Below are 15,768 nucleotides of genomic sequence, written 5' to 3'. Positions count from 1 at the left end.
GTGTAACCGTGATTTTGTAATATGTGAGGAGGGACCCGACCCTGTTTTCGAAAACACACAGAACAAGCAGCCAAAAATAAAAAGGGCCAACTCAAAAACTTGTTATACAACCTACTAACAGATACATAAAAAAATCTTACTAGATAAACATACATAAACCAATGACATACTGAGATTCATAAGATCACGTCTTTACACACGCAGAGATTGTTCAATTTTGACAAAATGTAACTTGAATCCATAACCGTTGGGCGGTGGCAATGCATCAAAAGCAGCAAAACGCCAACACTCAACAAGGACGCAGCTTATCATAGCTTAATTTCATCGACCCCGGCCTCCAACTGTCACAACATGAAAATATAATTTTTTGTTAATCATATTTAATGTGCCAAGTCAAAAGATAGTCAATGGTCAATTTAGAGCATCGGAGTAGCCTCCATAAGAAATAACAACCGGCATAAAGTTTGTTTAAGATGTCCCAAGTGGTGAGAACTTTAAACTGGAAACTAGAATTGGAGGTTTTGCCTAGGAATGATTCCATACCTTTCCCACCAGGCTTCCCACTAGGACCACCCCGACCTCTGCCTCCAGTACCTTTACCACCATCATCCATACCGCGCCCAATACCTTTTGGCTGCCGTCCAGGGCCATCCTCTCTGCCTCTTCCTCTTCCACGCCCTACGCCAGGAGGCTTCCTATCTGAAAAGACCAAATACATAATTAGGGAAACAATGCATATTAACCTTTCTCAAAATTGTAAAACTATTATTTTCATAAAAAGATAATCAAATTTGTGTAGTTTTTTTTTAAACAATGGTCTATCCATCTATGAAAGAATAATACCTGTGCGACTCTTCTCCTCCTGGACTTTATCAATGACCTAACAAGGAAAAGTACCAAGTCTAAGTTAGATAGCAGGCAGGCAGGAGCAACTCAATAACAAAATTCCGAACAAGTGTAGCATGATGATTAAAAATGACCTATTGGGCTATCAGAATAATACTACAGCAATGAGCAAACACTGAATATAGATATGTTCAGGTCAACAATTACGCAGTTTATTATGACATTCTCCATTCTCAATTGGCTCCACTCAAAAAGACCTCTTCTGTATACCATGAATATGATCAAAATTTGCAGTAGTTTATCATGAATCAGAATAGGAATAGAAATGGAAACTTATTCATTCCCCAACACCCAGTTGCCCCATGGAGATGTTATTTTTCACCTTTGGGGATCTAAACACTGCTAATACAAAATCCTAACCTAAAAGCATCTCAATCCTAATGCCAGCCACTGCCACCTCCAAAGGCCCCAACCTCTCAACTGCCGAAATTCACCGTTCCTTCCCTACAAGAAATCCCATTTATTCAACTTGCCTGTAACCCAAAAACACAATCAGCCCAAATTTCTCCTGGCTAACACCAACCCATCCCTTCCATCAAGTCCAAAACTAAAAGAATACAACAAAAATATACAATAAAATAACTAAAATTATCAGAGAAGATAAGAGAAAATGAAACAAAAGAACATATTTTCCGTTGGAAGTTGATTGTAACCACCAAGAGATCAGAATGGGCTTTATAATTCTAGTGCCATGATGTTTGATATTCAGATAAGAGGGAAGATGTTTATGGCAGTGACAGTAGCAATCAATCTTCTAGATGTAAATGAAAGCTGGTTAGTGGATGTCTTGAATTCGGATTTAGAAAAAGTTACAGTGGCTATTAACATAACCAAGATAATATAGAAGGTAAATGGGGGACATTGGAAAAGGTTCGCTAGTAAATCAAATTGAAACAAGGCCATCAAAGCATTGAACTTCAGACATATTTAAAGGACAAACTAAAACATTTCTTTAGAAAATAGAAAATTCAGACAAGAAAATGCAAAAGCTAACAATTATAAATTGACAGGTAAGTCGTTATTCTACTTCATCATGTTTCAAGTTTCTCAAGGACCCAGAGATAAGGATAATGGAATCAAACCCCTATGATATTAACAAACTTTTACATTTTAAGTCAACAGCATAATATAAAATAAAAAAAATCCTCAAACCCAATAAGTAGGTAAATGGTTGAGGTCAAAAAAAAAAAACAAAGCGATCATTTATAGTATGAACACACTTTTAGGCTAAAATGTAGGACCAGTGGGACATTTATCTATTTTCAGTTACGTTGATATGTTTCTAGATGAATATTTTGTAGCAAAAAGAACCTTATTCCGATTTGCCTATTTAACCACTCCTAATTATTTTGCAATTTTGTTTTACTTTAGAGAAAAATAATTTGCTTTGAGACATATTTGTAGGGGCTTGCTTTAGACTTATTCCGTTGGAGTATACAAATCAAATGACCAAAATGCATTCAGTTGAGATAACTATGATAACTTATTTTAGATGTCCAGTAGCTCAGAACCCTCCACTTCAAATGACTTAGATGTCAAGATTCAACCATTAGATTAAAGCTCATCTATCTCCCAATCATATGGAGTCCATTGAAATGATGATCGTAAACACCATCAACATAAAAGGCAGACACAAAAGCATTTTGCAGAGAAAACTAGTAACAGGGGAAAATGAGTCTACAAAAAGAGTTTGCAGCCCATCCCTTATGTTAGATTTCATCAAAGAGATGAAAGATGCTTATACAGAAAAATGGCTTCCGAAAAAAACCTTGGTCACCCTAACATAAATCTGAATGCTACTTATCTTGACAACATTTTACCACAAGGGTGAGGTTCTACCATTCTAGAGCAACAAGGGCTAATCAACGAAGATAAGTTAATTCAACAAACAGGTGATGTCAAACCTAATAATCCAAGATTTCCAACAGTAAATATTTCAATCTATTCACAGTTGATCATATAACACTCTCCTATATTATAGGAGTCCATCACTCCAATGCCATTAAGGGGCTCCATGTCCCACCAAAATGGGATTCAAAGGTTAGATGTATGCAAGCCTACAGTTGTAGTAAAAACTAAGAGGTTATTTTTTATTGACCCTTGATAGCAAACATTATCTACAACTTTACATTAATAACATGTGCAAATCATGTGCAAAGACTACAAGCCCCACAACAATTGATGTCAAAGATCAAAGACAAAGTTGAGAGAAAAGGAATTTACCTCATCTGGAACTCGAAGATACTTGATAGTATTGCCCCTGATGTAACATTCAGGCATTCTCCAAAACCTGTCTCCATCCTGTGAAAAAAGACCACTAGACCAATCAATGCAAAACAAGAACATCACCACTGAGTAACTTAAGAAGGTAAACGAAACATCTATTTCACAAGGGAAATTCAAAGAAGCTAAACCCAAAAATTCAAAATACAGACTTGATATTACCTTAGATGTACAGATAACTTCACGAAGATGAATATTCATCCAGGTATCACAATTAACCAAATGTCCATTATAAGTCTCCCCGTTCTTCAATTCCACCAACTAAAAAACAAAAAAAAAATACAAATTTGGGCATATTAAAAGATCATACAATTAACAAACACAAAGAGGGTGTTTGGTTTGGGGAAAAACGATTTCCCAGAAAACTAATTTCACCAATTTCCATAGTTTAGTCCAACAAAGAAATTTAAACGGGAATTTTGAATTGAAAAGTGTTTTACATCCTTTTACAAACATTTTCCTACAAAATTGAAAGGAAACCAATTTTCCTCCATTCTTCATCTCCAACATCTCTATTTTCCATTACAGCGTTCCATCAAACCAAATTAATTATAATTTACATGTTCCATTGAAAAATAGGTTTCATAAACCAAATCAAACACTCTCTAAAATTATAACCTAATAAGATCAACAGTAAAAGCATTTGAAATATGGGTATTAACTATTAAGTGTTCTCACCATAGGGTGGCCCTGTGCAGTCTTGAGCAGTGATAGAGGAAGCTACAATTTTGAACCATAAAACAGTGAAAAAAACATATACATACCAATAAAATAAATCAATCCAATAAAAGGAAGAAACAAATTACCATTATAATTTGTGAGGTACGAATAGATTAATTCTTTGTACAAAAGATCAATCAACTACAACAAAAACAAATCAAATTAAAATGTGAGTAAAACCCTAGAACAGAAAATTAAGGAAAACAAGTAGAGAACTAGAGTGTAGGGTCAAAAAGAAAGTATTCTGTTGAAAACCAAGAAAATATACATTCAAAAAAAAGAAAAATAGAAGTTCATTATTACCCAAGAATGAAGAATCAATGGAGATAATGAATTGCGGAGGCAAAAGGAAAAAGGTTTCAGAGAAATGGGAAGAGCAACGTTCAACACTTTCTCTTAATTATTGCGATCGATCATCATATTTAAAAGGGGATGAACTCTTGCTCGAGCGGGGGCTTGCCCCATATGCCTTCAATTTTTACTTCGATTTTTTATGAGTAAGCACTCAATAAACAATGTGATTAGGTTAAAATTGAACTTAAGATATTATATAAGAAATTTGATTCTTGCTTAGTTGCTTTAATTGAGATAAGATTTTTTTTTTTTGTCCTTGGTTTTATTTTTTACCCTTGTTTGAGTTTTAAACAAAAAATATTAAAAACTTATTTATATTACCACTTATAAAGACTGATCTAATAACAGGCCAAGCGTAGCATGTGTTATCCTTTTTAAAAATATATATAATATACATAAATTGTAAGTTCATATATGATCTATATTTTATCGTTTTAGAGCTTCTTCTTAGATATTGATTTTTGTTGCCATCTTTTTTATTGTATCATCATTTTTTATATGTTAAATATTCTAATTTTCCTTTAACTCATTTCATTCTCCCATTTTTCTAACTACTCTATAAAATAAACGGTTACCTATCGAAACTCGAACACTTCGGAATGCCCAATTGTTCTCAATAATCGTTGGTGGTCTTAGACCTTGCTATTTTCATTTGTTTTTTGTTTTTAACATGTGATAATTTGTTCAATTTGTTAAATCATGGTGCTCAATAATCTATCAATTTATGTGGTATTGTGTGTGTTTTAATTATTAGAGTTTAGTTAATTGATGTCAATAACCATTTCAAAAATCAAAGTCAATATAAATGTAAAATTTTCATATTTCCGTACTACTTAAAAAATGAATCAAGCCGAGAAAATAAGTTTTTAAATGTTGCCTTTTGATGTGGAAGGTGGACAACGTTATCAAAGAGGAAGACCAGTAACACGAATCATGGCCACAACTAGTGACACAAATAGCAAAGAAAGCTGCAGAGGCAACGGCGCAACGCGTCCGCTAGCCATGGAGATCGATTTAGAAGCCTACTCAATGCAAGAAAGTATGCAGCGGAGGAGGCTTATTTGAAGTACGTGCCACTCACATAGATTTGGTAATCAAGTATGAACTTATGCTTGAGATAATAAGTAATTCATGAAACTACAAAAGTAATCATCACAATTTTGACACCATTAGGGAAAAATGGAAGAATCAAAAACGAAATGGGCGTTAGTATATAGAGTAATTCTCACTGGCAATAGGCCTCAATTTCTGATAGATGGAAAGAGCAATTGGAATGAGACCAGCAAAAGAAAGAGCCAGATGATCCGAACTGCTTGTCTTCACAGTAATCTGCCCACTCTGTTTGTTATTTAAGGAAATACGAACAGCCATCTTTGAACTGCGCCCGACAGAAAACTGAGACTGCGCGTTTGCTCCAATTGCCAAGTCTCCTCTCCATTTCATGAGTGATAGCACAAAAGAGGATTGGTCTTGGCCAATTGGATGATCTGCGTCATTAAGACGTAGTTCTAAATTGGCTCCGTAGGCAGCATCTTTTTGAGAACGAACAGTACCTGTCGTCCCGACTAAAACAAGCCTTTTACCCAAAGCTATCTGATCTTCGAGTTTCACTCCAGTGGCCACGTTCTCCCCCAAAAATGTAACCGAGACTCCGCCACCTGTCTTGTTCTTCTTCAAGTTTCTGAATTTGGTTTCTCCTCTCACAATATAAGCAAGCTGCTTACCAATAGTTTGAATATCAAACCCAACTAAGCTGGAACCATTTTCTCCATGCTTGGCAGAGACAGCAGAATCTAAGTGAATGTTGAAGTCTTTCTTGTCCTTTGTCACCTGCACAGTCACTGCTGCAGGGAAACGTCCTGCGATTCCGATATTTTGCTCGACGTTGACACCATCATACCCGCAATCATGGTCCCAACCATGGGTGTCCAAAACGGGACGAGCCAAGAACTGTGAAGTTGGCTCCAAGAACCGATATCGATAAGCTGGAGTGTCACAGTCAAAAGATGGTGGCAAAACCATGTCAGGCAAAGGCACTGGTACAGCAGCAGGGGCTCCATTATCAGCATCATAATCTTCTGGCATGTCACTGGGGTCATTAAAACTATTCTTCCCATTCTTCATCTCCCTCATTCTCTTCAGCTCCTCTCTCCACTGCTTCTTCTGAAGTAGCTTCACTCGGTAGTCATATTCCTCAAAATATGCCTTCTTTTGCTCTCCACTAAGCTTACCAATCTGTGCTTTCCTTAAAGGCTTAAACGGTGGGAGCTGGTCGTACTCATCTTCTTCTTGATCAGAATCAGACAAGTCATCCAAGTCAATGTCAGAATCACCATTGTCACCACCCTGGTCTGCTGAAAGTTTGGGGTGGGTTCGAGGCTGTAACATTGAAGATAGCAAGTACGGGAGAGGAGGTGAACGGACACGGAAACCAAAAAGCTTCCGTTGGTCTGCAGGATTTTGAGGCTTTGATGTCAAGCTTGCGGCGGCCAATATTTTGATAGAGAAGCACAACAGCAATAACTGCGGTCTCCAAGCCTGACCATTAGGAAGAACCCTCTCGCCTTCTCTGTTTTTCCGACATGCAGGGTGATTCTCCACAAGAGAAACAGGATTAATCATGCCTAGATTCATTAAAAGCAAATCACCTACAGCTTGACCTATAGACTGCTGCATGATATGACTACGCTGTCCCACAAAAACATCATAACCCAATGGAGCACCAGATGGGCCATCTGGAGGAGCACATGCAGCATGAGTGAGAGTGATAATGGCACTCCGCCAGATTGAAGAACCAAGCGACCCAGAGATTGTCCTCAAAATGGGTAGATCATTAAGATCTCTTGTTTGTGAATCCAGACGATCCACATAAAGCAAGAGATCAGGAGGATATTTCTTAGTAAACTTCTTGACTGAGGCTAAAATTTTACGATTAAAACCTTGCTCCAACGCTGAAGATTTGAGACCAGGTGCATCAATAACCCTTATTTTGACCCCGATCACAATTCCCTCAACCACATTAACCGAAGTGGTTTCAGGTTCAAATGCATTGATTTTAACCTTTTCTTCACCAAATATCGAGTTGATGGTGGCACTCTTGCCAACACCAGTTTTTCCAAGGATAAGGATATTCAAAGAAAAGTCTATATCTTCATTCCCTTCGGCTTCAAGCTGCAGAGCTGTCTGTTTTGCATTATCAAGACTGAAAGATGGAATAGCTGTCCTACCTGCAAGAATGGCTAATTTATACAGAACATTTGCTGCTGCGGATTGATCTGCAGTCTGGCCAAGTCTTTGCATAAGCCTCAAGAACTTCACTCTCAACTCGTGTATTTTCTGCAGCTTCCTTCTGTCATCTTCACTCAGACTCTCTTCAGAAGGAGCAACAGTATTGAGAGGATAAAATATGTTTGAATTGCTGGAACCTGATGCAGATCTCACAGATCGGAGTGATGTTCCAAGACCAGCAGGTCGATCGACAGAGAAAAGGCGAGAACCGTCTTGAGATGTTATAGTGATAGGGCCCGAATCTGAACCAGCCCTAGTTGCTGCATTCCAAAGAGCAGCAAATGTACTAGAATCAAACAATTCTCTGCCCTGTCTTTCCTCATCGGAGTCAGCTTCCTCCTCAGACTCTGTGACAACCTGATCATCAATCATTTCAGAAAGATCACCAGAAGCCAAATCCTCTGTAAAACCTCTGGAAGACACTCCACCCTTAAGGAAAACAGGTTCAGCGTCACCATCAGAGCCTCCATAATCCTGTTCCTCTTGTGGTACACTATATATTTCCCCAACGTCCTCATCCTTTTCATTGCTAGAAGTTATAGCTTGCTGTTTTGGTTCATGTTCGTTGATATCGCCAGAAGCAGCATCATCAACATGATCAAGGCGCTCAGGTTCATCATTTTGTGACTTAGTCATCCCTGTGGCCAGTTTCTCATGAATGTCTACTGATGAAGGAGTGTCTTCCTTACTTGCAAGAGCTTCTTTATGTTGTTCACCAGCAACTTCACTAATCTGGAACAAAAAAAGTAGAAAATATAAGAAAAACATCATCATTGGCAACTAATTCAATGGAATAAAATACTGACCTCTGAAGAATTTCCATGAACCAGTGGCTCAAACTCATTGGCCAATGGTACATTTTCACCAATAGTTGTAGCTAATTCCTTGCCTTCTGTTTCCTTTTCCATTTCTGCTCCTCCAGAATCCCCAACAATAGCGACTCCAGATCTAGCGGCTTCAACAACATCAACATTCACGCCATCAACAACAGAGTCTTCTTCACTTGAAATCTTCACCTCATCCATTTTTACGGATTTTGAGTCCACTTCAGCAGGTTCTTCTGCAACTGAATCATCCACTGCTGAGGTAGATTCTTCAATAACATTGTCTCCAACTTCCATCGTTGATGTATTCTCTGCGTCTTCCACCTTTTTTACCTCCCCTAAAATAGCAGCTCCAGAACCAAGAGCTTCGTTAACATCTACACCAACTGAATCCATAACGAAATCACCCTCATCAGTCAACTTCACCTCAGCACCTTCAACAGATGCAGAGTGCTCCAAAGCCGGTTCTTCAACAGATGTCTCCTTGACTAATTCAACCTCAGATTCCACCTTATCATCCCTATCACTAGAAACAGTTTCAACTAACCCAACACTCGAGTCCTTCTTTTCTTCTTCTACCCGGACAACAGCAACCCCTGACCTTACAGCTTCACCAACATCCACATTTATGGAATCCACAACAGCATCCTCCTCATCAATCAATTCAACATCACAATTTTCAACATTCGTGGAGCTTATAACTGAACCACTTTCTTCTAATTTATCTTCACCACTAACCACCTTATCCTCTAATACCTCACCCTCTATCTTCTCTTGAGCGCCCTCATCACCACCTGCTTCCTCTTTAGCCTCTTCAAAAACTTCATCCTCACGCTCTCCTTTATCGTCCTCGTCCTCGTCCTCTTCATCCGAAACCCTAGCTCTAGGAGCCTTATCCCCAGCAAATGAGCTACCCAATTCAGACTCAACTTCACCACTATCCTCTACACTAACATCCTCATTATCCTCATCATCTCCATCCTTTGATATCTTCGCCACAGGCAAACCTGCCTTTGGAACCGGAATACCTGGTGAACCAGATGCAGGGGCATCAATTTCACCTGCCACAATTGTTTTTTCAAGAGTTTCATCATCTAGGTCAGCAACAGAAGTGTCAAACTCTTCATTACCATTGACATAACTTCCGTTATTGACATTACTATCAAAGCTAATAATAAATATATCATTGCTACTTCGATTAATGCTACTACAAACAAAATTCAAGTGCTTTTCATAATTTTAAATCATATTTTCAGGAGAATTATTGGTTTCAACAACATAATCATCATCATCATCATCGTCATCATCATGAGAAGGAAAAGCACGAATACCTGATAGTTGCCGGTCAAGAAGCGACGTCGTATCCAACTGAGGCTCAGACTCCATGTATTCAAGCCGTTGTGCAGATTAATTCCTCTATTCAATGATTAAACGAATGTCAATAATAAGGTTTTAGGGTTTAAAGGTTTTTAATTGAGGGTTTTTCGTGAATTGAATTATGATGAAGGTGCCAGAAAAGGTGGAGAATAAGGAAGAGGGAGAAGTAAAGAGCGCAAAGAACAGAGATAAGGTAAAAGGACTAAATAACTCTCGAAATACTTTGGGCCTTCCATTTTGTACAAATTGCAATCTTCAATATAAGCATTTGGAGATTTTTATTTTTTATTTTTGCCAAATGAACCCAAATAATGATTCGTGATAATAATGTGAATAATCTTAAAAAATATCAATAATTTTTTATGATCATTTTATAATTTTACGTTATTATTGATTTAAGTGTAACATGGTATATAATGAATAATTATTGTTTATAATTTTACATTATTATCAATATAAGTGTAACATGATATTTGATGACTGATGGATAGTTGTTACTAATAAATGATAGAGTTGCTTCTCGTGAAGCATGATCAATAATATGAACAAGGTCATACATAGGGACATACACAAATTTTCAAATGAAATGATTTCATGATGAAGTAATATAATATACATTTAAGATTTTATAGTGATCATTTATATCCTTAAAGTTATTATTTACAATCTTAAAGTGATCAATTTAAAAAACTAACTATGTGAAATTATCTCATAATGAGACAGTCTCATAAAATATTTAAACATCATCATTTACATCTTGACCCAATATTTGTAAAAATTATTTTAAACAGAAGATTGAGAACTCCAACAAACTACTTCCATCATCATTTGAATACTTGAGCCAATATTTGTAAAAATTATTTTATGGGTCAAGCATTTAAACATCCAAAAGTCAAAATTTCAATTCCGAACAAAATGAGACTCCAAAAATCTTACATACAACAAAAAATAGACCTCGAACTTATGTATTTACATCTCTAGAGTTTGTCACGACTCGATAATACTGAGATTTAAGTCAAATTAATAGAACGTGCTACCGGCGTGGTGTATGATACTCTTCGTAATTCGTAAAGGATCCCTTTCTATTTGTCTACGTGCTATAACCATGATTAAAGAACCACTTGTAAATAGCAGGAGAAAGCTGCAAGGACTTCGTCATAAACAATTTCAGACGGTAAGACATCAACCATCATAGAACAGATTGGGCCTTCTAGTGTCTCCAAGTCCACAACACAAACAGGACGACAAAAGTGAGGATCATGCCAGCATACTTAATCCATGTATCTACACGGTTTCGCCTCTCAATCAATCTTAGCACCGAATTGGAGAGCCCCACTGTGTTCAAAATGTCAAGTAACTTGCGCTGTGCGCTCTACAAAAGCATAGTAATCAAGAGAATCAACAATAAGTAATAAATTATCTTAAGTGAAGTACTACTGAAAAGGGAACTAAACGTGTGCTTAATTACACTTTGATTCCAATGTAGTTCAACATCCAACACAACTGTAATGCCTAACAAGCAAACATGCATCAAGTGCCGAAACATTATAGAAAGCAATATTGTGTCCAGCTCGCACTTTAAAATTCTATAAAAAAATAAAAATTCTGTTCAGTTTTCCAAAATTTAAGAAATTGAAGGCCAAAAAGAAAACAACGCCAAAGGCTTAATCCCTAGAGATTGGGTCAGCTACGTGAACCAAAACAAATTAACATGGGAGATGCTAAGGAACTTAGATAAAATTTACTATCATTCAAGTGCAAAAGTAAAAATACGTCCAAATACTTCTCCAATTTCCTGCTCTCTACATAGACCTATCACTGTTTCCCTTAATCTAACAAATCAACCCCTCACCTACTACACCGACCTCTCCACTTCCCTGCACCCCACCAGAATAAGGCCGAAAGAAACATCAGCAACACCATAGCTCTCACCTAAACAGCTAGCCCTGTAACAGCTGAAAACAATGAAACAACCCAAACTTCCAAATAAAAATTCAACAAGAGCTTTAAGGTTAATTAGTTGTGTATAGTTCAAGTCCACCTATATAATAAGCCTAAGATGTAAAGGTCCTGTAAACTGTTACCAAGTTATTATTATAAAAACACCAAGTCTGGTGTATATGACCAGGGGTAAGGTATGTCTCAATGATATGATCTCACACAGGCAGGGTATGAGAGGTTTGATGCAATCACCCTGTCATAACAATTTTTTGTTTCCAATTGACCCTTGATAGCGAACATTATTTGCAAATTAATATAATTCATAAATAGGAGCAAATAATTTGGTGATTCATTTTATCATAGTTCATTATAATTTGAGACTAGATAACTATTTTTTGGCTCTATTAAGAATGAACCGTATGAGAGAAGTGAGAGGGAATAAAAAGAGCGTATATACACATATAGAGAACATAACACCCATGGGTTAGAAAACAAAAGTACAATAAATGTATATATATTCCAATTTTAATCCTTGAGAGAACTCTAATTCTAATGTTCAATTTTCCCGTAGAAAAGGGGAAACAAGATTCCATATTTTTTTAGATCAAAAAATTCTACAAAAATGACAATGTTCTAAGTCTAACTAAATTCATTTCAGTAGCCTACAAATGTTTTTAAAGCGGGAGATGGGGGGGGGGGGGGGGCAGTTAAGCACTTTAAGCAATTGCTACTTCAATATTTGAGTTGACGGATAAGCCTAAATTAGACATGGGTAGTGTTTTCACAAAGCAGCCAATCTGCAAGGCAACTTATTATAAATTGTAACTAGCTTTATAGTTATCTTTTTCAGAAAATATTATAGTAGTTTGTGACATCATGTGCCCACAAATCTAAGAGCTATGTAATGCATAATTGTGCAGACAGGCAGTCACAAGAGTAGAAGAAAACATCCATGGACTATGGCCTATACTATAGAGCTGAAAGTTATTTTGCAAGATAAGTACCTTCATGCTTTCTCTCTGCTCTGAAAACTTTGAAAGGATGGCTACACCAGTTGAATAAGCATCTTCTAACATCCTGGAAGAATTACGTGCTGACTGCATGGCTCGTGCTTCGTCATCGAAAATTCTTAGAACATGAGAAGATTCCCCATTCTATATTATGAGAGAAATAAGCAAAAATACATCAGACTACGATAGATTAAACAACGAATTAAGTGTCTTTTCAAGAACACAAATCTAAAGCAAGACATACAGCTCCTCCCAGCAACTCAGCCCTTTCTTTTGCTTCCTGTATTCTTCTTTGATTTCTCGAAAAGTACTTGTCTAAACTTTCTTGCAACGAGTACGCCTCTTCAGCAACCTGTTCGACCTTTCTGTTTTGACAATACCAATAATTAGGCTCAGTGTTTAGGCATTGTTGTAAGAACTAAGAAACATTCTTAGAAAGGCAATATAAGTATCGAAAACACATTACTGAAACAGGACACATCAAAAACATGCTAGTTTAGCAATAAAGCAATAACAAATAGAAGCAAGTATTAGCTTGAGTTACCTTCAAGAAGGTACACACTGATCAACTGGATTTGAGTCCAATCTATTCTAAGGTCCGTAAATGCAATTGCAACCAAATTTAACACAAGATCATCACCAAAAATCATGTTAGTCAATTCTACCTATCAAGATCAAAATTTTGATTCCAATCTACAAGCCAATTGACAATCTTGAGATGAATATCAACACCAAATCCGAAAAAATCACGAAAACGACCACAAATCCAAAACAAAAAGCAATCAGAGTAACAAGAGAACAAAGTAAATCCCTAAGAGAGAGAAGGAAAACCTTTTCCAAATATCGCGCTGAGATTTGACGGCAACAGAACGCCAAAGATTATCCATACTGGTACAAAGAGAGTGGAGCTGAGAAATATCGTTCTTGATATCGAAAGCGAACTCCGGGGATGCAGAAGATGCAGCGGAAGAGGAGGATTCAAGGCGTTCGAGTCTTTCGACAGAATCTCTGATCTTCAATTGCAATCTCTTGGCTTTTTGATAGACATCCGACAACGTCGTTCCTCCTCCTCCACTGCTAACTGCTACGCCCTCCATTGATGGTGCTTGTAAAGCTTTCTCTTCTCAATCAAACAGATAAAGTCTGTCTCGCACTTATCTTTGTTAACTCCAAAAAATAAGCCGTTTGTTTAACATCACTGGAATTTTAATTTCCAAGAAATTACTCCACAAGTTATCATGTATGGGTTGGTAATGAATTTTGAGTTGCTATGCCAAAAGACTGTTTTCTGACGACACGATCTCAAATAAAAAATTTATATCTTCATATATCTATGACGTGAGCTATTTAACTCATATACAATATAGTTTCTCGGTAAAATTGTCTCATATAATAATTTATGATCAATTCTATATGACATGTGAAAAAGTGCACTTTTCAAATAGTCATGAATAAACAAATTGGACTCAAAATTCAAATTTATTTATTTTTGTCAGATTTTAGCCAGTGTTTAAAATGTTTAACTTCGAAATAAATCTCTTTTGAAATTCATTACTTGTGTATGGTTTTAATCCCAGTTAAAAAAAAACATAATATATTTTATTAACGCTCAATAATTTATTATTCAAAGAATTGGACAAGGTTGGAGTTAAAAATGGGAAACCAATTATATGAAGAACAAGAATATATCTCTTGTAATCATACAATATTTGGAAGTCTGAAAAGACTCAAAGTAGCCACTAGTAATTCATCTATATTTCTGAAAACAGATACAAAATAATCAAGCAAAATTTAATAATTATACCATTAAATAAAGGCATTATCGCATTAGAAATCTCCAATGTCATACTCTCATAGTCCTTCTGAATGAAATAATTTTAATGTTTGATCTTGACTTATATTGCAGATGAAATTTACTATATTGATATTTAATTAATCATTGAATAGTATCGAAATAACAAATTATATGAAAATAATATATTTAATGGTTAAAAATTAGTGCTATTTAACGTGATTTTTGTTAGTAAAAGTAGGCATCTCAATCAATTTAAAATTAGTTTTTACTTTGTGTAGGCTGTTAGGATTTTTATTGGGCGCCTACAAATTTGAATTAATATTATATTTTTTATAGAGTTTGCTATAAGTTTTCTAAAAGAACTTTCACATATAAATATATATAATATTAAAACTATATGAGACTGACGGATATTAATAATACTAATTTAAATTTAATACTAAATTGCTAGCGAATAGGAGTAGTTGAAAATATACAAGAATAAAAAATTAACTCATAAACATGCCATAAAGTCTTGGAAATTTGTCTCTTTGAATAATCTTACGTATTGTCCATTTGTTGTGAATAATTTGTATTATTGATTATCTTTAAATAAGCCAACCTTTCTATATTTTTATTGGTAGCACCCCTTATCACATTTTAATCGGCTATTGTAGGTACCTATTAACCATTACACTTACATCTTCTTCTCCTTATGCTTCTCTGTTGGTCTAACTATACTTCTCTTTGGAGATAGGTATTTACAGTAACCGGATAAAACGTAATAATAGTTATTGTCAACAAACAATATACAATGAATAAATTATATAGATTTAATTAATAGTAGAGATTACTCGCAATAACTTTGTTAAGCTTGTTGCTAAAACAACCCCTATTATTCCTAAAGGTAGTTGAGTAAGTTTCATTGATTATTTCATTTATACTATCACTGTCAAATGGAAAAACATTACAACACCCAAGTGCCCAACTTGATCCATTTGATCCATCACATTCAAGGGTGGAACATACTACCAGCATTTCAATTTTTTATCAACATGATGAAAACATACACACAAGCAACAATTTTTACAATTTTTGATTTTAATTTTTTACTTTTTTAATTTTAAACTTGCTACTAGAATATCTTTACCTTTTTTAACAATTTTTTTATTAATCGGAGGATGAGGAAAGGGAGGCTATGACCCTCTTTAGCCTACCTAATTTTTTATTGGTTCAACTAATTTTTATTTATTGAAGTTGATTTTTACTGATTATAATTAATTTATATCGA

The 15,768-nt window shown here is 35.7% G+C and overlaps 3 protein-coding genes across 4 annotated transcripts; all 3 read right to left on the bottom strand.

Annotated features, from left to right (window-relative positions):
- Positions 1-69: 69 nt before the first annotated feature.
- Positions 70-4,409, bottom strand: LOC130814010 (probable U6 snRNA-associated Sm-like protein LSm4). The gene is made up of 8 exons (XM_057679978.1): positions 4,213-4,409; positions 3,996-4,050; positions 3,868-3,909; positions 3,352-3,450; positions 3,130-3,207; positions 844-880; positions 544-699; positions 70-341 (listed from the first exon to the last, which is right to left on the bottom strand). Exons 2-8 carry the CDS (start codon positions 3,996-3,998, stop codon positions 322-324), a joined length of 435 nt encoding a protein of 144 aa, XP_057535961.1. The 5' UTR covers positions 3,999-4,050; positions 4,213-4,409; the 3' UTR covers positions 70-321.
- Positions 4,410-5,349: 940 nt separating this feature from the next.
- LOC130814007 (translocase of chloroplast 159, chloroplastic) lies at positions 5,350-9,981 on the bottom strand. 2 transcript variants are annotated; one of them, XM_057679975.1, is made up of 3 exons: positions 9,707-9,981; positions 8,358-9,436; positions 5,350-8,283 (listed from the first exon to the last, which is right to left on the bottom strand). In XM_057679975.1, exons 1-3 carry the CDS (start codon positions 9,759-9,761, stop codon positions 5,470-5,472), a joined length of 3,948 nt encoding a protein of 1,315 aa, XP_057535958.1. In that variant the 5' UTR covers positions 9,762-9,981; the 3' UTR covers positions 5,350-5,469. The 2 variants fall into 2 exon arrangements, with proteins under 2 accessions (XP_057535958.1, XP_057535959.1); XM_057679976.1 differs by having other exon boundaries at positions 8,358-9,403.
- Positions 9,982-10,599: 618 nt separating this feature from the next.
- On the bottom strand, positions 10,600-13,968 carry LOC130814006 (membrin-11-like). The gene is made up of 4 exons (XM_057679974.1): positions 13,535-13,968; positions 12,948-13,068; positions 12,698-12,847; positions 10,600-11,124 (listed from the first exon to the last, which is right to left on the bottom strand). The coding sequence occupies exons 1-4, from the start codon at positions 13,798-13,800 to the stop codon at positions 10,963-10,965; spliced, it is 699 nt and encodes a 232-aa protein (XP_057535957.1). The 5' UTR covers positions 13,801-13,968; the 3' UTR covers positions 10,600-10,962.
- Between the last annotated feature and the right edge of the window lie 1,800 nt (positions 13,969-15,768).

Source organism: Amaranthus tricolor, chromosome 5, assembly GCF_026212465.1.
Source record: "Amaranthus tricolor cultivar Red isolate AtriRed21 chromosome 5, ASM2621246v1, whole genome shotgun sequence".
Classification (NCBI taxonomy): Eukaryota; Viridiplantae; Streptophyta; class Magnoliopsida; order Caryophyllales; family Amaranthaceae; genus Amaranthus; species Amaranthus tricolor.
This window is presented reverse-complemented; position numbering and strand designations above follow the sequence as displayed.